At 43.3% G+C, this 23,697-nt stretch overlaps 1 protein-coding gene and 1 long non-coding RNA gene across 2 annotated transcripts; one reads left to right on the forward strand and one right to left on the reverse strand.

Moving 5' to 3' along the window:
- Positions 1-8,372: 8,372 nt before the first annotated feature.
- On the reverse strand, positions 8,373-12,570 carry LOC121553545 (vasoactive intestinal peptide). Its single transcript, XM_041866730.2, has 6 exons — positions 12,290-12,570; positions 11,609-11,713; positions 10,943-11,047; positions 10,407-10,538; positions 10,176-10,278; positions 8,373-9,442 (listed from the first exon to the last, which is right to left on the reverse strand). Coding segments are annotated over exons 1-6 (456 nt in total). The 5' UTR covers positions 12,292-12,570; the 3' UTR covers positions 8,373-9,433.
- A 7,730-nt stretch (positions 12,571-20,300) lies between these two features.
- On the forward strand, positions 20,301-23,697 carry LOC121553346. The gene is made up of 5 exons (XR_005997521.2): positions 20,301-20,474; positions 21,007-21,234; positions 21,416-21,530; positions 22,518-22,586; positions 22,834-23,697. It is a non-coding gene; the product is annotated as an uncharacterized LOC121553346 (long non-coding RNA).

A 23,697-nucleotide genomic window follows, 5' to 3' on the forward strand; every position in this document is an offset into this window, starting at 1 on the left:
AAAAGCATTTTGCTGTCACTCAAAAGAGATGCCTTTGTTTTTCTCCTGCAGACCCAATACATCAGTGGTTTTTCCAATTAGCCTTCCTCTCAGTGCACGTCCTCCCAGTCCATCGGTGTCTGGCCACAGTTGTCAGCTCCCTCTGTGCACCTCTATCCTGGGGTTGCTCTCTATTGCTGCCTGCTACACAAAATGTCAATGTGCAGTTGACCGTTCCGGCATGTATCCTGCCAGCCGTGGTGACAAGTAGCCATTTTTGTGACTTCCCCCCCCTGCTCTGGGCAATGCCCTCGGGGGTGGAACTACACTGAACAAAAATATCAACGCAACATGTAAAGTGTTGGTCCCATGTTTAATGAGCTGAAATAAAAGACCCCGGAAATGTTCAATATGCACAAAAAGCTTATCTCAAAATGTGTGCACAAATTTGTTTACGTCCCTCTTAATGAGCATTTATCTTTTGCCAAGACAATCCATCCACCTGACAGGTGTGGCATATCAAGAAGTAGATTAAACAGCATGATCATTACACAGGTGCACCTTGTGCTGGGAACAATAAAAGGCCACTCTAAAATGTGCAGTTTTCAACTGTACCGGACAGATGGCAGACAGCGTGTATTGCGCCTGTGTGGGCAGACGGTTTGCTGATGTCAACGTTGTGAACAGAGTGCCCTGTGGTGGGGTTATGGTATGGGCAGGTATAAGCTACGGACAACGAACACAATTGCATTTTATCAATGGAAATTTGAATGCACAGAGATACCGTGACGAGATCCTGAGGCCCATTGTTGTGCCATTCATCTGCCGCAAAACCCTCATGTTTTAGCATGATAATGCACATCCCCATGTAGCAAGGATCTGTCCACAATTCCAAGAAGCTGAAAATGTCCCAGTTCTTCCATGGCCTGCATACTCACCATACATGTCACCCATCGAGCATGTTTGGGATGCTCTGGATTGACGTGTATGACAGCGTGTTCCAGTTCCTGCCAATATCCAGCAACTTCACACAGCCATTGAGGAGGAGTGGGACAACATTCCACAGGCCACAATCAACAGCCTGATCAACTCTATGCGAAGGAGATGTCGCGCTGCATGAGGCAAATGGTGGTCACACCAGATACTGACTTGTTTTCTGATCCACACCCCTACCTTAAAAAAAAAAGGTATCTGTGACTAACAGATGCATATCTGTATTGCCAGTCATGTGAAATCCATAGATTAGGGCCTAATTAATTTATTTCAATTGACTGATTTCCTTATATGAACTGTAACTCAGTAAAATCGTTGAAATTGTTGAATGTTGTGTTTATATTTTTGTTCAGTGTAACTAGCACTTTTCCTCCCCCTCTCAACCGCCCCCTGTTTATATCTTCCACTAATAGATTGTAGTGTAAAGGAGAAAAATATTATTCATATATGTAGAGTATACAAAGAAGAAGATGCGATTCCCTAGGCTACCACTGAGTCAAACAATCAACATGTTGGCCGCTCAAATGACTGATAACTGTTGATTGGGATTTTCTGTCCAATTGGATTATGGTCACTATTTCTCACCTTCACAGAAGCATTCTTATTCTAGATAGGTTCTTAAAGTAAGGCCATACACATTTACTTAAATGTTGAACGGATTCCCCTCTTCAATTTAATCAAAAATAAAATTAAAATCTGAAAAAGTGATCCTGAGGCCCATTGTACTGAAAAAGTGCACGATTAGAGGACGCTTCCAGTAAAGAGATACACAACTTCCTCTTGGATTATGGCTGAATTATGCCTCTTTTAGCATCCCCAAGAGGCTATCATCTCTTAAAGTTGGTTGCCAGGTGTTGAACTAAGGTCACTATAGTATTTTAACAAGAAGGTCCACTTCTTGATTTGTATTTGCTTGCCACACAATCTGTTAAACATTTCTTTACATTTGTATGGCCTAAATACTGAAAAAATGAACTAGGAATCTGTCTCATTCCATTATTTGTTGTGAACAGTTATTTGACTTATTAGTCCAAAAATAGTTCTGACATTAAATGTGACATTTTGAGTATGACCCACTTCTGATGTATTCCTGATCGGTCCTTATCCTAAAGTCAGTTGTAGAGATTTAGATTTAGTGAATAGAGTATCGCCCATCCTAAATTTGAACATTTTCCAAAATCACATCTTTAATTTTCTCAGTGCATCTTGTGACCTCAGGGTATAAAAAAGGGTTGGAATTCTGTGAAACCAGCCAACATGGACAGGAATGACTGTGAGTTGAAAGGAGACAGCCTTTGACTGTGAGTATGTATCAGATGGCCTTTGTGCTCTAAGCACACCAGATGATAAATCTCTTAGCTGCCCTTTCCAGGACAGATTATCACATTGGTCATTTATTTCTCTGATTTATTGAACTCCAGCAACACTGGGACACTTCTCCAAATGAAACCTCACAATTGAAGTCATTAGACTTTCACACAATCAGGTGTTTACCTACCCTGTTTAGGTCAACAGTGGAGTCATGTATGAGTCATACGAGGCATACTACAGTAACTTACTTTAATTGATCTGATTCTGACAATTTTCAGATATTCTCTTTTTTTCCCATGACAAATCAGGCAAGTTCCATGATTGTGTTTGCCAACATCTGCAGCGAGTGTCTTCTGTACCTGATAACAGCAATACCTTCCCTGTGTCCACAAAGATGCAGAGGTCGATATGATGTATGTGTCGTGACCATCTTTGTATCTGTGCCATTGTAGCGGCTGTGACAGCATGGCAAGTGCCATTGAGGCTATCTCCATTTTGAAGTAGGACATTTTCTTCTTCACGATTGGCTGATCCCTCCTGATGACCCGGTTGGACGTGACTCCAACAGGGTCACCAGGAAGGATCAGCCAATGAAGCTGGAAGTCCCACCCAGTTGACTACATTAAAATGATTGAAGCCCTCAATGGCGCTGCACATGCTAAGACGGCCTTTTGGCCACTAGATGTCTCTATCATTCATTATGACCATGACCTTCAAGTCTGCCATGGCCTTTTAGAGCAGTTTGACACTGAAACCCAGCGGCCAGAGACAACAGCTTATACAATGAGCCTGAAGGACAGTTTCATGAGTCCTAGAGGAATTCTGAACATATGCCTCTGTAGGGTGGCTGAAGGAGCATTGTGATCTACAGATCTTCTACTCTACTAGAACATTGGTAATGCTGGCTCTTTGATTGGGTCATTTTCCCATCAAAGAGCCATTTCGCTAGCCTGACTACCCACCCACCATGGCTCTGGCCCAACGCCACGCCCACTTGCGTTTCTTCTCTACCACGAGTCTGGATTTGTTTTCCTCTCCGACGTCTTCTAGCGATCACATTCTGACCATTCTGATTGGTCCAAGAAACCGACAGGTTGGGCCAACATGAATCATAAATCACGTCACTGGCTTTTATACTGTGATTGGTTAGAGACGATCCAATTACTCATGACTTTGTTTTGTACAATGGCCCACATTTTCTCGTCAGGCAACCATTTCACTACCTTTCGCTCTTCTCTGCTTCTCTCAACCCCATATCTCTCAGTATGAGATGGTGACACACACACACACACACACACACCATATACATAATATACATAATATATCACAAACAGTGGTTGTTGCACATGCACATGTACAGACACAATCTGCGGGTTGGTGTATGACGAAGCTCTGGACCATGTGACACTGATAAGGAGTGACTGGCTCCTGTCGCCCAGCCATATGTCACACAGACAAAGGTAGACCCCATGCTCTCACAGAAACAGGAGTGGGGTGGCCAGGAAGCAGCACTTTCCCCCCCTGAAATCAGCAGCCCCCCCTCCCCTTACCAAACACTCTGATCCTTTGAGAGTCAGTACTGAATCACCACACACAGACAGTATCATTAGCGTATGAAACTGGTCTAGGAAGAGTGGTCCAACACTCAGCTAAGTAATTACCAAGATACACTACATGACCAAAAGCATGTGGATATCTGCTCGTCAAGCATCTCATTCCAAAATCATGGGCATTAACATGGAGTTGGCCCCCCCCTTTGCTGCTATAACAGCCTCCATTCTTCTGGGAAGGCTTTCCACTAGATGTTGAAACATTGCTGCGGGGATTTGCTTCCATTCAGCCACAAGAGCATTAGTGAGGTCGGGCACTGATGTTAGGCGATTAGGCCTGGCTCGCAGTCGGTGTTCCAATTAATCCCAAAGGTGTTCGATTGGGTTGAGGTCAGGGCTCTGTGCAGGCCAGTCAAGTTCTATCTCGACAAACCATTTCTGTATGGACCTCACTTTGTGCACAGGGGCATTGTCATGCTGAAACAGGAAAGGGCCTTGCCCAAACTGTTACCACAAAGTTGGAAGCACAGAATCGTCTAGAATGTCATTGTATGCTGTATCGTTAAGATTTCCCTTCACTAGAACTAAGGGGCCTAGCCCGAACCATGAAAAACAGCCCCAGACCATTATTCCTCCTCCACCAAACTTCACAGTTGGCACTATGCATTGGGGCAGGTAGCGTTCTCCTGGCATCTGCCAAACCCAGATTCGTCCATCGGATTACCAGATGGTGATGCGTGATTCATCCCTCCAGAGAACACGTTTTCACTGCTCCAGGGTCCAATGGCGGCGAGCTTTATACCACTCCAGCCGACGCTTGGCATTGCGCATGGTGATCTTAGGCTTGTGTGCGGCTGCTCGGCCATGGAAACCTATTTCATTAAGCTTCCGACAAACAGTTATTGTGCTGATGTTGCATCCAGAGGCAGTTTGGAACTCAGTAGTGAGTGTTGCAACCGAGGACAGACGATTTTTACGTGCTACGCGCTTCAGCACTCAGCGGTCCCGTTCTGTGAGCTTGTGTGGCCTACCACTTCGCGGCTGAGCCGTTGTTGCTCCTAGATGTTTCCACTTGACAATAACAGCACTTACAGTTGACCGGGTCAGCTCTAGCAGGGCAGAAATTTTACGAACTGATTTGTTGGAAAGGTGGCATCCTATGATGGTGCCACGTTGAAAGTTGCTCTTCAGTAAGGCCATTCCACTGCCAATGTTTGACTATGGAGATTGCCTGGCTGTGTGCTCGATTTTATACACCTGTCAGCAACGGTGTGGCTGAAATAGCCGAATCCACTAATTTGAAGGGGTGTCCACATACTTTTGTATATATAGTGTATGTTGAGAGCATTAGAAGGGTACGCTTTTCAGGATGGCAGTCACATTGCGACTGAATAATTTTTCCCTGCATTGAGAAGAAAGTGAGAATGGAGGGCTGGATGGAAAGGCATATACATAGATAGATGCAGAGGACACACACACAACACACACATACACACACACTGTCCATTTGTCAATTTAAGGTAAGGATGGGTCGCTTTAGTGGTAGTCTTCCAATTACTGCCCAGAGCCAGTGAGAGCAATCAGTCAGAGCTCATGTGTAAAAATGCTGGACCTAACTGTGCTTGAGCCTCTCTTTTTTACTCCCAGAGGGCCTGCAGGGCCATTAAGATCAACAGTAATGAAAGTTAATGGTGTGGCCTCTCCACAATGCAGGGAATAATCACATATCATTTGCTTTACACTGGGGAGTGGACACACATCACACACGCACGTGTTTTACTTATTGGGGATTGATTGAATAGGGCCCTACCCTCTTAGAAAAAGGGTTCCAAAACGGTTATTCGGCTGTCCCCAAAGGAGAACCCTTTTTGGTTCCATACAGAACCCTTTTTGGTTCCACATAGAACCCTTTTGGGTTCCATGTAGAGCCCTCTGTAGAAAGGGTCCTACATGGAACCCAAAAGGGTTCTACCTGGAACGAAAATGGTTCTACCTGGAACCAAAAAGGGTTCGTCAAATGGTTCTCCTATGGAGACAGCCGAAGAACCATTTTAGGTTCTAGATAGCACCTTTTTTTCTAAGAGTGTAAGGTTGACCACCTTATTCAACTGAAAGTTTTTGTGTCTTTGTTTGCTGTCCTTAGTCACCGCCATGGTGATTTGCCCCAAGCACCTTAGCAATGAGGAGAATGTGATGTGACAAATTGAGATGCATGGGGCCGAGCACAAACTTGATCAGCGTCCTGTCTCCTCAAATCTTTCTGTTTGCCCTGCCTTCAGAGAAGATGGTTGTTGGTGACACCGAAAGATGATGTAAAACAGGTTTTAGGGTGTTATCTGGTCAAAACAAAATCTGCACATGCACTTCTGTATTTGATTGAGCTATAAGGACATTTAATAATTACTAAAGATATGTATTGTCAAATTGTGCTTGAAACAGGTGCATGGATACCACAGCAATGTGGTGAGAGGATAATTTTGTGTTGGTTGATTTCTTTCCATATCTATGTTGATCCCTGTCCTTATTGTTGGAGTTTCTGTTTCCTGGTCATTAAAAGCTTTGACACAGATGCAACTTGACAGTGATTTGGACTTATTTTTAAATTTGGGATATCACATAGGTCCCTGCTAATAATAATATAATTTAATTTGGACTCCCCCTCCCAGCGCATTGCTTATGACATTTATGAGTCAAATATCCTGTGCCATTTCGACACTTGTAAACATACTGAGTCATGACTTCTGTGGCACGTTTTCACACTGGCTTCCTGATTCCAACATAGTGAGCATTCATCTCAACATGATGTAAGAAATGTGACAGTGTTTTCTGTTCATATTAGTTATGAACTTAACATCACCATGTAAGAGAGTCAGTGAACAATTTTGGTAACACTTTACTTGACACCCAGCGTTGTAACACGTTATGACACGGTCATAACCATGTCATAACAGCTAACATAATTTATCATAACCTCTTATAATATGGTCATGACACTGTCATGACATATATATTTAGACTTGTTGTGACATTTATTACGTTATTTTATGGCTGTTTATGACGCCTACATAAAAGTGTAGAAACCCACAAAACCTACCACGATAGTTATTTTATGGCTGGTGATGACACCTACAAAAGCGTGCCAAAGCCCACAAAACCTACCACACAAAGCAAAACATTTCATTACACCATAGCCTACTTGTCAACAGTATGTTTATGTTATATATATATATATTTTTTTTTTTATTGACCATATTAAATTATCATTGTAATTGCGCACATTGATGTCAGACATGCACCTACCCCAATGCTCTATTGGTGGTGACTGGGATGAATGCAGGAGCAGATTTCAGGAGCAGGACAAGACACCCTGTTTTGGACTGATGACTGATATAAGGGCATGTACATGATAGGCCTATATGGTTTATATGATTATGATGGTCATAATGCTTCTTGAAAGTGTCATAAAGTGTATTTTCTTAGTCCTAGTAAAGTGACACAGGATGGGCATAATGCTTCTTGAAAGTGTCATAAAGTGTATTTTATTAGTCCTAGTAAAGTGACACAGGATGGGCATAATGCTTCATGACAGTGTCATAAAGTGTATTTTCTACAAGTTATTTAAAATATTATTAAAAAACATGACTGTAAAGAATTCATTACAACAACAAAGGATTTAAGAAACACACTTTCAATCGAAAGGAAACTTCTTGACAGGGAAAAAACTAATTTGGTTTTGACCCTCTTATTTAAGCCATAAAATAACGCAATATATGTCACAACAGGTGTAAATATATGGGTCATGACAGTGTTATGACCATATTATGACAGGTTATGACAAGTTATGTCAGCTGTTATGACATATTATGACATGGTTATGACCGTGCCATAACGTGTTATGACACTGGGTGTCAAGTAAAGTGTTACCACACTTTTTTACTTGTCGATTAAGAAAGCACAATCTATTCAAGGAGGAACGATAGTAAATTAGCTCTTCTTATATCATGCCAGAAACTATACAGTGAATTAAGCGTAATGTACAGTACAGTACAGTCAATGACATGGCTTGATACAGTCCCTTTCACTCCGACTATTACACTTAGCTTGTTAGGAGGCCGAGGAGGCCATCAAATTAGCCCTGGCACTGATTACAAGAGGGATTGAACACAGGTGAACCTACAGTGAGGTGGACACTCTACTGTTTCGTATGTAACCTACACACTACTGTATAAGTCTGCGGCCAATGCATATTACAAAAACAATTTGACCTTGATCAATATACTTACTATGTAACTGTAAATAACAACCAGATTTCTACCAAAATATGGCAATGCTTCATAATGCAAATTGTATATGGCCATTGTAATTGAAATTGTAAGTGTAGAAGTAAGAATGTTATGTCTGTTCAGGTCCCTTTTGTCATAAATTGCACTAGCTGAAAACGAAATGTAGACGTAAAATCCAAGGCTATTCTTTGTTATTCATTATGCCAGTTCAATACTTATATAATGGCAAGAACAATCACACATAAAAACAATTGCACAAGTATATGTCATTTTATTCACTGAATATATTCAAAGTTATATTAGTTCCGAAAATGTACCAATAATTCTGTGGAAACTATTTCCCAGTCATCTTTGTCACAGCCCTCTCATAACTGTGATGATTAAAAGACAGTTTATGGCTTATCTACAGTATGTCTGTTGACATAAATGCATGTTAATGTATATCTGCTATGCTATGCTTTGTCTCATGTCTTTGAAGTGAATAAAAAAAAAAAAAGATCCCTGCCATTATTAAGTTTGAATATTTCCACTGTATAATTGAGACTGAGAAGGTAATTGCTTTCAAGTTATTATCTATGTTTTGCTGATTTGATCTGATAGCAAATAACATGCTAATTTAACATTTGTATTGTCAGGAAACTGATTGATTCATTTGAAGTCGATATGTATGAAATCAAATATAAAACTCTGTTTCCCATCTTCATTCAGGTGAGCAGGTCATCAACGCACGTGTTGAGGGCAACTATAGGTTTGTGACGTAATTTGCAAGTAACTTTGCAATACTTTCCTCCCAACAAGTTTGTTTTTTACATGAAAATAAATAATTAACATCAATATTTACTTACAAAATTACACAGCTTTAAAAAATAAATGGACATATTTTATTTGGTGGACGGTTTCACAGAACTAAATGCTCTAGGTAAGTTTATGCACAAGGTATAGCGTTGTTCCACATGGATATAAAGTGATTATATGCATCATTGCCGCTCTAAATGTGGTCTTCTTCTGTATAAGCTGATGGTACTCTATAGCAGTATAAAGGTTGTTTTAGAATGCATTTATTGAACTACCATTTAGAGTCCTGGACAAAGCAAATCTATCTAATCCCAGGTGGACATGTATTATATTTACTGTGGCCTACATCTTCAGGCCAATATTTTTTGTTTTAGTATATCTAATATACAATGTAAACATTCACTTTATACTGTAGAGATCACCACACATGACTTTGAGTCCGTTGTTGAAGAACTGAAATATTGTTTTGAATGGCAAATCGATGAGGTTGACGATTGAGGTCATCGCACCAGTGGGTCTTCCTCAGAGTGGCTGAAAAAGACAGTTGGAGAAGAGGGAGGGAGAGAAGGAGGGAGGGAGGGAGGGAGGGAAGGAAGGAAGGAATGAAGAAAGGAAGGAAGGAAGGAGGAAGGAAGGAAGGAAGGAAGGAAGGAAGGAAGGAAGGGAAGGACGGACGGAAGGAAGGAAGAAGGAAGGAAGGAAGGAAGGAAGGAAGGAAGGAAGGAAGGAAGGAAGGAAGGAAGGAAGGAGGAGGAAGAGGGGAGAGAGAGAGAGAGAGGGAGGGAGGGAGGGAGGGAGGGAGGGAGGGAGGGAGGGAGGGAGGGAGGGAGGGAGGGAGGTGCAGATAATTGATTATTGATCAGAATAGTGAAAGAATCACAAGTAGATACAACAGAGTTTCAGATCATGGTATGAGAAGACACACGTGATGAGGGCATTCATTCAGTAGAAACATTCTACTGTATTGCCTATACACTTCCAATAGCTGAGCTCCTGTAGTACAATTAAAGTATCCCTATAGGTATATACACAGTATGTTGTTAGCAGTACAATAAAGATGCAGCTACATTTGTCCACTAAACTCCACTATACAAATATCAGGTCTTGCTGTCTCTATGGGTAGCAGTGCGACCACAACGTGTTCAATACCCTGTCTACACAATGACCACCACAGTAACAACCCAATGGAGAGGACGTTCAACTGAACCCACAGATGGGGGTGGAGTGAAACTGAATGGAGGAGGAGGAGTGAGACTGAACCTACCAATTGGAAGTTATTGAGAAGGTGATCAACGTTGACGTCATCATAGCTCTCTTGAAACGAGGGCTCACTTCTAGATTCTTCTTGCATTGGAGGGTCTTCTTGACTGAAAAGAGAAGAAGTGTACATTGTACTGTCCTCACACTGTGGAGGCACACTGCAAAACTGCACATGCTGACATACACACTCGCAAACACACACACACACACAACCCATTATTGTGCTTGTTCCCACCTTCTCTTTCCTGTCAGAACCGAGTTCAGGTATTTCTTCACAGCCATCTGTTTGCGGAAGCGACTGTAGTTGTCTGTGAATATGGCATCTGAGTGGCGCTTCACTGGTACCTGGTCCTCCATCATGTCATCACTGTGACAAATTAACCACAACACATTTTAGTCCATCATTTTGAGACTTCTGCTAACCTTGGACCTATCCAATTTACTGGACCTATCCAATAAATAGGGTTATTTAAACCATAAGTAGATCACAATTTAGATGACAAATCTCTTACAATTACAACAAATTAGGTTATTAACAGTTTTCAAGGCAGATATGCTAATACAACATTCTTACGGATATATCCAAATGTTTTCACTGAGACTAAAATCACAGAAATAGGTCACAGGAAGATAATTTTGTGGAATAAATATTCCTGTCATGCTTTCTGACTCTATAAATGTTGTGAAATTTGAAAGGCGCTCTATTCGCATTTAATCGGGACATCAAACTCCGCGCGTTGATCTGAAAGAAAAGCATAAAATAGAGCCTACCTGACTCGCTTTCCGATCAAGGATTCCAGGTACCGCCGCGCCGATAGCTGTCCAAGAAGTTTGCTGTATCCGCTAGTAAAGAGACCGTCTGCGTGTCTCGTCGGTCTGCCAACAGAATAAAACAGTTAATAGTCGTTATGTGTAGCAAAAATCTGAAACGGGGGTTTCTGTTCCAATAGGCTATATTAGGTTTTAAAAAATGCGTATGTCGATTACTCTTAGACAATACAAAAATAACATTTGTTGTCATGAGACGGACAGACACTTTTAAATTCGTTTTTTTGCATTCTCTCTGGGTATCCTAACATCCAAGATTCCATTGGAAGAAATTACCACGTTCCACTGATTATTCATTACTTTCAACATAATATTCAATTAGGCCTACATAAAAGTAGCCTAGGCGACATAACATAAAACATGATTTCTCAAGACTTAAATATTATTGTTAGAAAGTAGTATTGTACTAGGATATAGTCGATTAAGTAATTAATTGTTTATTATCGCGTTTATTCATTAACCCCAGAGTAAGAATAAGTTAGAACACTTTAACATTATATAAGTTAGTATATCGTTGCAGTTCTTGAACTCTGGCAAAAGTAACTATTGATGCTCTTTTAGTCATGTCCTCATGCACATAAACAATACATCTTTAAATGAATAACCTACCTCATAGATGCATATGGCAAACATTGAGTCCGGGAATATAACACGCTGCACAGGGCTATTAGGAAAAGGAGCTGGGAGCCGTTCCTTTGTAACATCGCTTTATACCTGTAAAGGGAGATATGGTTTAATTCACTACTGTTGCTTTCACATAGCCTACATTCTTATGGTCAATGTGAAAACGACTACATTTCTCAAAATCCTTGCCTCGTTATTCGGTACCACTTTACGCACAGGAAAAAAGTTTCATCAAGACCCTTTCTTTCTCTTGTATTGTTAAGGAATACGAGTAAACCACATGAGTAAACAAGTTTGCCGATTGTGCTAGCCAGTGCTTCCAGAAAAAATTTACGTTGAGAATGAGAAATGCGCAATTGCGCACGTATCCAGTTGGTGAGGATTTGGTTTCAACCTTTGTATGAGCATTTGTTTATGTGCTCAAATACAATTTTCAATCACAAATCAATCTTATATTTGGAATAAATAACTATTTCAAGTTATTAATTTGCTGGAAGATGGACACAATTACTTCTAATTAATCCAACTATGTTTATGCTTGATTGCAGAGGTAAAAACACATTGCAGCCTGTGCAATTAGAATATGATGTGAAGCCTAACTGAAAATAATATCAAACAAATAGCATAATTATCTCAAACAAATAGCATAATTGGAAAAAGTCTTACATTTGCTAAAATGATCCGCTGTTCTGCTTGGGTACCGTGTGCTGTCCAAGGTCTTGAAACGCTTTGTGGCTGTATCTCCTAGAGAAGTCACGGAACACTGTTCAATACCTCAGTTGCTTCTTCAACTGTCAGCGTCTCTTACTATACCTTCAACTCTTCCCTCGTTTTATACATCTTAATACTTTTCGTTAAGCAGGAAGGCAATCAGATTTGATCAAGGTAGATACGTCATATAAATCCCTTTGGGAGTGATGCGTTCGTCATTGGCTTGTTCGCATGCTCAGTCGAACCAACCCTATGGTAAAATGTGGTTTTGGTCATACAAAAATGACTTATTGCATATCAGGGGTGTTGACTCATCTTATGATTATCCCTAGATGCTGTACCACTTGCAATGGTAGGTCTAATAGAGGTAAACAAAACATTAAGGCTGCATTTACACAGGCAGCCCAATTATGATATTTCTTCCACTAATTGGTCTTTTGACAAATCACATCAGATCTTTTCACATCAGATCTTTTTCAGAGCTGATCCAATTGGTCAAAAGACCAAAATGCCAATTAGTTTTCAGTACCTCCTTCCCTTTCTCCTATTCCACCTCCCCTCTCCACCTCTCCCATCTCATCTTCTTTTTCCTCTATATCACTCTATCCTTCTCCTAACCACCCTCAGTTCCACCCCTGCCTATTGTCTCTCCCAATATAAGGATGTTAAATGTTGACATTCCCTTACTCAATGCAGATGAAAGGCTCAGTTGACACAGATGTCAGATGCTCTCATGGAATAACCTTACACGCATGTGAGTATAGGCCCACTTCCATTTCACCAGAACAAATCACATACAAGAACCATCATCTCCTCATTAGGTTTAACTAGATAAAGATTCACACAGATGTTCTGATTTGAGAGAGTGCATTGAACAGAGTTGTTCCCAGAGAGAATGAATACTTTAGATTTTGTGATCTTAGTGTTAGTCTGGTTAATGCAAGACTGTATGGCTGTTGTGCTGGAATGTTGGTGGTTCCATGGGAAAATAGATCAATCCATGTAGAATATATCTCAAGACTGAAGTACTAACAAATGTGTTTCTATAACCCATCATTTTTTTGACACTGGTTAATTTGAGTGATATGCTTCAGGTTTGAGCCACAGTGTTGTATTTCGGCAACTGGATTCAGTATCAGCATTGGACTCTAGTTTATCTGTACTGATTATCAGTGTTGGGTCTTATTGAATGCATCTCATATCTCCAAGACTGGGCGGCTGTAATAACCTTATCTCTACCAGCAGCCTCTGGAAGTCTAATCACAATTGTAATGTAATCATGCCAAACATAAAGTTGATTAGGGACAAAGGACTGGGAAACATGCTCATTTAATTGACAGCGATGATTTGAAACAGAGTCTGGCAAGGACTCCTTATACAGGAAACGTATGCATTATTTTGAAGGAATGTGCAGAATTGACAAGTTCCTATGTATGAGCCAGTTAAAAGAGCCCCAGAAAACTACGACATTGATGAAACCATAACTTTGGTGTTATGATGCACAGCCTTTAAATTAGAAGTTAACTCTCAGCTATCCAGCAATAACGCCAGTCAGCATCACGTCACATGCTTAGGACCCTGAGACTGAACACCTCCCTCTGCAACTGGATCCTGGACTTCCTGACGGGCCGACCCAGGTGGTGAGGGTAGGCAACATCACCTCCGCCACGCTGACCCTCAACACGGAGGCCCCACAGGGGTGTGGTTATTCCCCTACTGCAATCCCTGTTCACCCACGACTGCGTGGCCACGCACGACTCCAACACCATTACATTTACATTTTAGTCATTTAGCAGACGCTCTTATCCAGAGAGACTTACAGTTAGTGCATACATTATTTTTATTTTTTCATACTGGCCCCCCGTGGGAATCGAACCCACAACCCTGGCGTTGCAAACGCCATGCTCTACCAACTGAGCTACATCCCTGCCTGCCATTCCCTCCCCTACCCTGGACGACGCCCCCATCCACATTGACGGAGCTGCAGTGGAGCGGGTTGAAAGCTTCAAATTCCTTGGTGTCCAAATCACTAATAACTTCAAATGGTCCACACGCACAGTCGTGAAGAAGGCGTGACAGCACCTCTTCTCCCTCAGGAGGTTGACAAGGTTTGGCATGGGCCCTCTACAGTTGTACCATTGAGAGCATTTTGACTGGCTGCATCTCTGCTTGGTATGGCAATAGTACCCCCCTCGATCGCATGGCACTACAGAGGGTGGTGCAGACAGTACATCACTGGGGCTGAGCTCCCTGCCATCAGGCGGTGTGAGAGGAAGGCCTGGAAAACCATTAGAGACTCCAACCACCCAAGCCATAGACTGTTCTCTCTGCTTCCACAAGGCAAGTGTCACACCCTGGCTCTGGGGACTCTATATGTTGAGCCAGGGTGTGTAGATTCTATGTGTTTTGTGTTCTATGTTAATTAGTCTAGTTGTTCTATTTCTATGTTGGCCAGAGTGGTTCTCAATCAGAGGCAACGAGTGTCAGCTGTTGCTGGTTGTCTCTGATTGGGAACCACATTTAAACAGGCTGTTTTCCCACAGTAGTTGTGGGATCTTGTTCCTTTTGGTTTGTGCCGTGTTGGTTGTGTTTAACCTAGGACGTCACGTTATCGTTTATTGTTTTGTTCTTGTTATCACTTTGGATAATAAAGTATGTTCGCTCATCACGCTGCGCCTTGGTCTACTCCGTTCAACGATCGTGACAGAAGAAACCACCATACCAGGACCAAGCAGCGTGTCCAGGAGCAGGCGGCCTGGACATGGGAGGAAGCGCCGGGAAAGGAGCTGGAGAGGTTGGCGATGGCCCAGGTGGGCCAATTGTGGTCCTGGGAGGACATTCTCGGGGGAAAAGGGCCATGGGCTAAGGTTAAGGCCCTAGCGAGAGAGGAGCAACGGCATCAACAGTGTCGTCATCGGACGGACGAGAGGCACCCCCAATAATTTTTTAGGGGGGGGCACACGGCATGGGCGACTGGGCAGCAGGAGGCTGCCACAGGGCGAATTGGGAGATTAGACGAGGAGGCCACCGGGTTTGGGGGGCCAGAAGGCAGGTTGGCGGAGCCTGGCTGGAGAGCAGAGCCAACTCCCCGTACTCAGGCATGGCAGCATGAGGCTGGGCAGGTTCCGGGGTATGCGGAGCTGCGTACTGTGCCACGAGTGGTCCGGCATAGTCCGGTACGTCCTGTGCGAGCACCCCGCACGTGTCGTGCGAAGGTGGGCATGCAGCCAGGACGGAGTGTGCCGGCTCAGCGCTCGTGGTCTCCAGTGCCTCTCCTCAGTCCCGGATATCCTGCGCCAGTGTCACGTGCTGTTATGCCAGTACGGGTACACAGCCCTGTACGTCCTGTGCGGATGCCTCACACAGAGTGTGTGAAGGTAGGCATTCAGCCAGGACGGGTTGTGGCAGCTCTTCACTCCAGGCCTCCTATCCGTCTCCATAGCCCGGCCCGGCCTGTTCCTGCTCCTCGCACCAAGCCTCCGGTGCGCATCGCCAGCCCAGCCCGGCCTGTTCCTGCCACTCGCGCCAAGCCTACGGTGTGCATCGCCAGCCCGGCCCGGCCTGTTCCTGCCCTTCGCACCAAGCCTACGGTGCGCGTCGCCAGCCCGGCCCGGCCTGTTCCTGCTCCACGCACCAAGCTAACGGTGCGCGTCGCCAGCCCGGCCCGGCCTGTTCCTGCCACTCGCACCAAGCCTACGGTGCGCGTCGCCAGCCCGGCCCGGCCTGTTCCTGCCTTTCGCACCAAGCTAACGGTGCGCGTCGCTAGCCCGGCCCGGCCTGTTCCTGCCACTCGCACCAAGCCTAAGTTGTGCGTCGCCAGCCCGGCCCGGCCTGTTCCTGCCACTCGCACCAAGCCTACGGTGCGCGTCGCCAGCCCGGCCCGGCCTGTTCCTGCCACTCGCACCAAGCCTACGGTGTGCGTCGCCCGGCCCGGCCTGTTCCTGCCACTCGCACCAAGCCAGGGGTGCGCATCGTCAGCCCGGTATGGCCCGTTCTGGCTCCACGCACCAAGCCAGGGGTGCGCATCGTCAGCCCGGCCCGTTGCTGCTCCACGCACCAAGCCAGGGGTGCGCATCGTCAGCCCGGTCCGGCCCGTTCCTGCTCCACGCACCAAGCCAGGGGTGCGCTTTGTCAGCCCGGTCCGGCCCGTTGCTGCTCCACGCACCAAGCCAGGGGTGCGCATCGTCAGCCCGGTCCGGCCCGTTCCTGCTCCACGCACCAAGCCAGGGGTGTGCGTCGTCAGTCCGGCACAACCCGTGCCTGGGTCACCGGTGCCTAGTCAGGTACCGGTCAGCTGCTCCACACCGGAGCGTAAGCAATCCGCTCCTACGATGTCCAGTCCAGCTCCAGCCAGCGGGGCCAGACCGGACCAGGGGCGCTACGGGGGGATTATTGGAGGGTGGTGGTCAAGCCCGGAGCCGGAACCGCCTCCAAGGAGGAATGCCCACCCAGCCCTCCCCTGTTTGGTTTATGTTGAGGCGCGGTCGCAGTCCGCGCCTTTGGGGGGGGTACTGTCACACCCTGGCTCTGGGGACTCTATATGTTGAGCCAGGGTGTGTAGATTATATGTGTTTTGTGTTCTATGTTAATTAGTCTAGTTCAATCAATCAATCAATTTTATTTTATATAGCCCTTCTTACATCAGCTAATATCTCGAAGTGCTGTACAGAAACCCAGCCTAAAACCCCAAACAGCTAGTAATGCAGGTGTAGAAGCACGGTGGCTAGGAAAAACTCCCTAGAAAGGCGAAAACCTAGGAAGAAACCTAGAGAGGAACCAGGCTATGAGGGGTGGCCAGTCCTCTTCTGGCTGTGCTGGGTGAAGATTATAACAGAACCATGCCAAGATGTTCAAAAATGTTCATAAGTGACAAGCATGGTCAAATAATAATCAGGAATAAATAGTTGTTCTATTTCTATGTTGGCCAGAGTGGTTCTCAATCAGAGGCAACGAGTGTCAGCTGTTGCTGGTTGTCTCTGATTGGGAACCACATTTAAACAGGCTGTTTTCCCACAGTAGTTGTGGGATCTTGTTCCTTTTGGTTTGTTCCGTGTTGGTTTATTTTGTAGCCAAGGACTTCACGTGTCGTTATCGTTTGTTGTTTTGTTCTTGTTATCACTATTGATAATAAAGTATGTTCGCTCATCACGCTGCGCGTTGGTCCACTCCGTTCGACGATCGTGACAGCAAGCAGTACTGGTGCATCAAGTCTGACACCAACAGGCTCCGGAACAGCTTCTATCCCCATGCCATAACACTACTAAATAGCGAACTAAATAGGTAACATTTTGGCTACACGGACTATCTGAGTTGACCTTTGTATTTTATTCTTATTTTTGCACTGTCTCTATGCACACTCACAGGGCCCTACATGCACACTGACACTGCAACCCACATACAAACACTCACGCCATCATTTAATAATATTATGTGTGTGTGTGTGAGAAAATGATGGAGTGAGTGTTTGTATGTGTGTTGTAGTGTCAGTGTGCGTTATGCACATACAGTTATACTGACTCTACACACGCACACCCACTCACATACAATCATCATATATGCTGCTGCTACTCTGTTTGTCATATATCCTGATGCCTAGTCACCTTACCCCTATACATATCTACCTCTATCGATCCAGTATCCCTGCACATTGTAAATATGGTACTAGAACTTATCCTGTATATAGTATGCTTACTTATTTATCGTGTTCTTCTTATTTTCATATCTTGTGTGTTTTTGTTCTACCTTGTTATTTTTAGTATTACGTTGTTATTGAGTACTGCATTGTTGGGGTTAGAGCTTGCAAGAAAGGCATTCACTGTACTTGTGCATGTGACATTGAAACTTGACATTTGAAACTTGAATACCATTATACATTATGCGAGCAATAAGTTGATCCTCCATCACGCTTCAATACCTAATGGACAGAACACGTAACAGAAAATACCTGGCCATGAGTCGGACGCTGGGGAATACCCCAGCTTGTTAGAGCTTATTGTGGTTTAGATTATCTGTCCACTGAACACTGGAGATGTGTTTGTTGCCAAATTGGCACTGACAGACTGATTTATGGGCCAGGGTCTAATATGACAGACACAGCCTTCTAGGTGAGTCAGTTTTATGTCATTTGCTTGAGGAACTCACTACCCAGTGGATGACCTTATCACCAATCTCATGGGTTCCCTCACCAGGGTAAAGGTCCACCTGGATCTTATGAGTAATGGATAATCTCATAGAGCAGGGGTACTCAATTCTGACCCTACAAGGTCCGAAGCCTACTGGTTTTCTGTTCTACCTGATAATGAAATCCACACACCTGGTGTCCCAGGTCTAAATCAGTCCCTGATTAGAGGGGAACAATGAAAAAATGCAGTGGAACTGGCTTCGAGGTCCAGAGTTGAGTTTGAGGGCTATAGAGGAAAGTAGATGGCAAAACTAGGTCCAATAAATCAAGACTGAGGGAGAGGATGTTCCTCAGAGTGGAGACCATGAACAGTACACGTCATTTTCCCTTTCACTGGCAAACCAAGGGCAAATTGAACATGGAAATTGAACATTTACAAATATAGATCATTGGTATGTTCTAAATTGTGTACTTCGTTATATTTAAAGAAAAAATCCCAATTTCATTCAAGATCTCAACTTTGATAAGCTACTGATTTGGGAAAATATTGAATTTAGGCAATACAAAACTATAACTTTGATTTTAGGTGTCCAAATGGGCCCAAATACAACACACACTGTAGGCTGAGGGTACACCTTATTTTGGGCCCCTGGGGGACCTGTAATCAAAGTCCTGTTTTAGGCTGAAATCCATGCAATGGATCAATTAAGCAAACAGCTCTTCATAGCATCCTAACTAATTCTGTAAATACATTTGTGTCTCAAGCCACATGGAAGACGTTAATGCCCAGTAATGGTCTCAGTGCTTCATTAGTCCAGTAATCAAAGGCACAAACCACACTACAACGCTCCTGGGACCGCAAGTCATCAGATCCAATCACATTACAGGTTTGTCTTTCTGGGCTGCTCACAGAGGTAGCCATGTTTTACATTTCCTTCAATACTAACAAGATAACTAGTGTATTTAAGGCATGTCATTCAACTCTCTGAGGAGTTGGTTCTCTGGATAGTATCTGTCTGTGACAGTCAGAGAGCAGAACAGTGTTCACATGTAAAGTTATCTCATGCTGTTGTCAAAATAATTGTACAGTAGAATTTAATATGAATATATTTTCTGTTTTGTTCCAGATACACATCACAAATTCTACTGCTACTCAAGAACAGTTGCATTCAGAGGAAATACTATTGGGGAAGGAATTCTTATGACAGATGTTGAGTAATACTTCACAAATCTTTTTGTAAAAATGCTTTCTTAAGGTGTCAATTCTGCCCTGCCCTAGACACACATCGTGAGAGCAGTCAAAAGTGAGTGAGTACTACAATATAAAAAATAATCAAGTTCAATAACAGGTGTGAAGGCACACTGTTTTGTGATATACCTCGGGACAAACAGGAATATTGGCAGAGAGGACAACCTAGTTTAGCGGGCACACTGGGGGATGGAATAGTTCCCTAAATATCTCTATTAAACTCATATTGTTTTGACACATCCATCTCTAGTCCCTATGTCACCTGGATTCGTGAGCAGCAATGACAATGAAACATTTAGAAAAATTGAAGAAAATCTGGACATGGCCTATATCAAAGAGTTCAAGCATGTTTGACACCTGGCATTGTCCTATTGCATCCCAGACAGCAAATAATTCAGAGATGAATACTTTTTGCATGGCAATTTCTTATAATAAATAGGCCTAACGTTACTTATTGTCCAGCAAAAGAGGTTTCATGTAAGTTTTCCATTCTCTCTGGCTACAATGTATCTATTACTGAAAGTATGAATATGTAAATGTCACCACTTGACACTTTCTCCTTCCCACTTGATTGGTTATTAAAGTGAGGTGAAGAATCTCAGGACAGCAAGATGTCAGCGCACTTTTGAAAAACGGATGTGTATTCTTATTTTACGGGTTGCTTTAAGTAGTTTTTATGTTGACAATACTGAATACGTGGTACCCAAGGAAGAGTCATATAAAGAAAACACAAGGACTCCGAGACGAGCCCCAAAATTACTTTTTATCAGGTTCGTGACTGTGCCACTGCAGCATGTTAGCTAGCTAACGAGACACTGCATGCATGACAGAATGCTAATCTAAACATGGTTGCTAGCTAGTTAGCCAGACACAAACATGCAACACTAAACGCTATTTATGTGTACTTGAAGTTTACGAAATGTATCTAGATAATATTACCAAGCTCCTAGTAGCTAACGCGTTGGCTGGCTAAATCATGACGATGACCACAGTCACAGACAGTAACTTAGCTAGTTAGCTACTATTTGCTCGAATGTTCAAGCCAACCGCTAACTGCGGTAGTTTAATAGTTAGCTGTTATAGCTAACTAGATAGCTAGCTACGTGTCTGCGGTTCAGCGTGTTCTACCTAGGTAGCAGTTGAGTTGGCTGCACTAAGCAATTGAAAATGTTGTCATTTCATTTTGAACACTGCTTCATCACTGGTGTCATTGTATTTTCTAGGTATTTCACAGCATTTTATGTGAAGTGTAACACGATATCTGTAAGACATTCTCTCCCTCTCTTTCTCTGCGTTGCTCAGAAATAATACCCATGTCGAACGACTATGAAGAGAGAGCCACAATGATAGCCCCAGGGGAATTGAAGTCATTTGTCCCGTTTGGCCGTGAGGACTGCAAGGACCACCCAAACGCTGTAAACCTGCAGCTGCAGCCAGCCTCTGAGCTCAGGTCCTCAGACAGAAGGTCCCCTCCAGGATGTCACTCTACAGGAGAAGGATGCTACAGATACATATGCATAGCTATATCTGGTATAAATGACTGGTCTGTCAGATAGCTTCCTTGCTTTGGTTCAAATAACATCTCCTCAATTGACTTATGATTTCACTTACATATTTGTCTTTAAAGTGCTGTCTGATGTGTGATGGTTCTGTTTGATACAGACAGCAGTGATATGTAATGTTCTTTTCACTATTGTGTGTCTGTTTACAGGAATGCTGATTGCTGAGAAAGGGTTCCAGTGTGGACAGTGATGAGAATGAGGAGGAGCTCTATGCAGCAGGAAACATGGTCAAATGTGTGCTAGCAGCCATTTGACGTGTTCATGGTGTGTTGAATTTTGTGATGTACTACCTTGTGATGACGTCTTGAATTGTGATGTACTGTGAACATTGGTTAGATAAATCCTTATTTGTACATTTTGTCATATGTCTCCCAGTCCTGGCCATCTAAGGAGAACCAGCAGATATGGACAGTAATTATGGTGGTTTTACACAGTTATTGATATTCCCCAGGACCAGTCCATTGTCTTCTTAACCAATGGTAATGAGTGATTTGGCTCACTGACAGCTGACGAGAGGCTTCAGATTACAATGAAAAACAGCATCATGCAGTTAACGGCCTTGGCATGTATGTGTCATTATTTTTCACGTCAAAATCCACTTGACGTGATTGAATTTGTTTTTTTTTCCTGGTGAGTTGCGGGAAACACTGAGTAGGCCTAGGCCTATGTCGTAACATGCAGGGGAAATGATTATGCTTTCTTGGGGGCGAATTTAGCTCTTGTTAATTGGGTCCACATTTACAGACCAGATTTGCGTTGGTGGATACATTTTGTAACATTTTTTAACCAGTTGTAGTTGATAAGGCAAGACTCATGAGCCACTGTAAGACTCCACCATTATTCTACTGTTAGACTGTTGTCTCAATCATGTAAATAGGGACATGTCTTGATTCCCAACCAGAGATTCTATGAGAATGCAGACTGTCTGTTCTTTAGTGAGCCATTCAAATGTTGACTAGAGTCATGATTCACAAGATAATTAAACTTTTCTCCAACATCACCTTGAATAGGATTTCATGAAATTAAGTCCTGTGACTTTTACAAGTCTCTAATCTGTGGCCCACTAAATTTGGTCTGCTTTTGGAACGCAAAAACCCTGCATCCGATGCTCCTCCGAGTCCTCCCAGGTACACGCAGTACACAGTAAAAACCCATAATACCCACTCCCAGCATTTTCTGATCCGTTTTGGTCGATGCTAGTGTGTCAGGAGTGTTTTGAACATGCCACTGTTTGTGTCTCTGTGTTCTCAGGGAACCTCTTCCTACAGTGTTCCGTATGCTGCACCCTCTGGATGAGACCAGTGGCATGCAGGTCTACAGGTGAGACTCTCAACAGAAACACACACACATAGAAATAGTCTAACACAAATCTTAAAACAAATTGTAACAGAGAATGGCGGAAAGCACCATATAAATAAACTATAATGGATGTTGAAACCTGAATGTTGGAGCCAGCATACTGTTGGCCCTCTTGCACTCCTTGACTGCTCTGATAGCTGGCTGCCGGTACCTTAATTGCTGGCCCTATTATGGCTTGTTAATTGCTCATCTCCTGTGTCTCTGGCAGGTCTGTTCGAGGCTGCCCGTATGCAGTACGTCTCTGACAGCACCATGAAAATCGTCTTCTCCAACTGCAAGCCCTCCATAATCATGTCATAGGACACCGTGCAGGGCATACACTCAGTCACTCCAGATGTAAGATAACATGCAAGAACAGCCCCTTGTGTTAATAATGTTGCATTACTGCTTCCTTCATGATTTTTCAGTGGTAAAAAATAGAAAGTTCATGGCATAAATGGAATTGAAGAATATAATTCTCATCATGGCATGAATGGTGACTCAAAGGCCTATCTACGATCCCTTAGAGTGGATTTAAATTGGTCTGACTGGGGCCAGGGATAGTTCACCCAAATTACAAAACGAAACATTGGTTTTCTTACCCTGTAAGCAGTCAATGAACAAGGTATCACAGCAATCCATGCTTTGGTTTTATTTCCCTGTTTTCAAATGCTAACATTTTAGAATTTGTGGGACAAATCCCATTCAAGTCATGGTACCGAGATTGGCATTATTCGCGTATCGTCCAAATCATCCGAAAGTATCTCAAATTGATTGTGACGCTCAACAAAGTCCCTTGAAGATGATTTGAACATCATGTGCGATGATTATGATTAATATCGGTACCATGACTTGAATGGGATTCCATGGGATGATGCATTCTCAGGATGGGTGAGCCTAGTATGTTGATATTTGTTGCTTACTGCATTTGTTTTTACTAAACAGTACGTTCTAAATATTATGTAGTACGATTAGTACACAGTACAGTGCCCTCCACTAATATTGGCACCCTTGGTAAATCTGAGCAAAACGGGCTGTGAAGAAAAGTCTTTATTGTTTGTCCTCTTGGTCTTTCATTCAAAATATTCACAAA

Source organism: Coregonus clupeaformis, chromosome 37, assembly GCF_020615455.1.
Source record: "Coregonus clupeaformis isolate EN_2021a chromosome 37, ASM2061545v1, whole genome shotgun sequence".
NCBI lineage: Eukaryota > Metazoa > Chordata > Actinopteri > Salmoniformes > Salmonidae > Coregonus > Coregonus clupeaformis.

Coding starts and splice junctions, on each gene's coding strand:
- LOC121553545 (XM_041866730.2), bottom strand. Junction 11,048..11,608: donor TTGCCATATGCATCTATGAG/GTAGGTTATTCA, acceptor TTCTGTTGGCAG/ACCGACGAGACACGCAGACG. Junction 10,539..10,942: donor TTGATCGGAAAGCGAGTCAG/GTAGGCTCTATT, acceptor AATTTGTCACAG/TGATGACATGATGGAGGACC.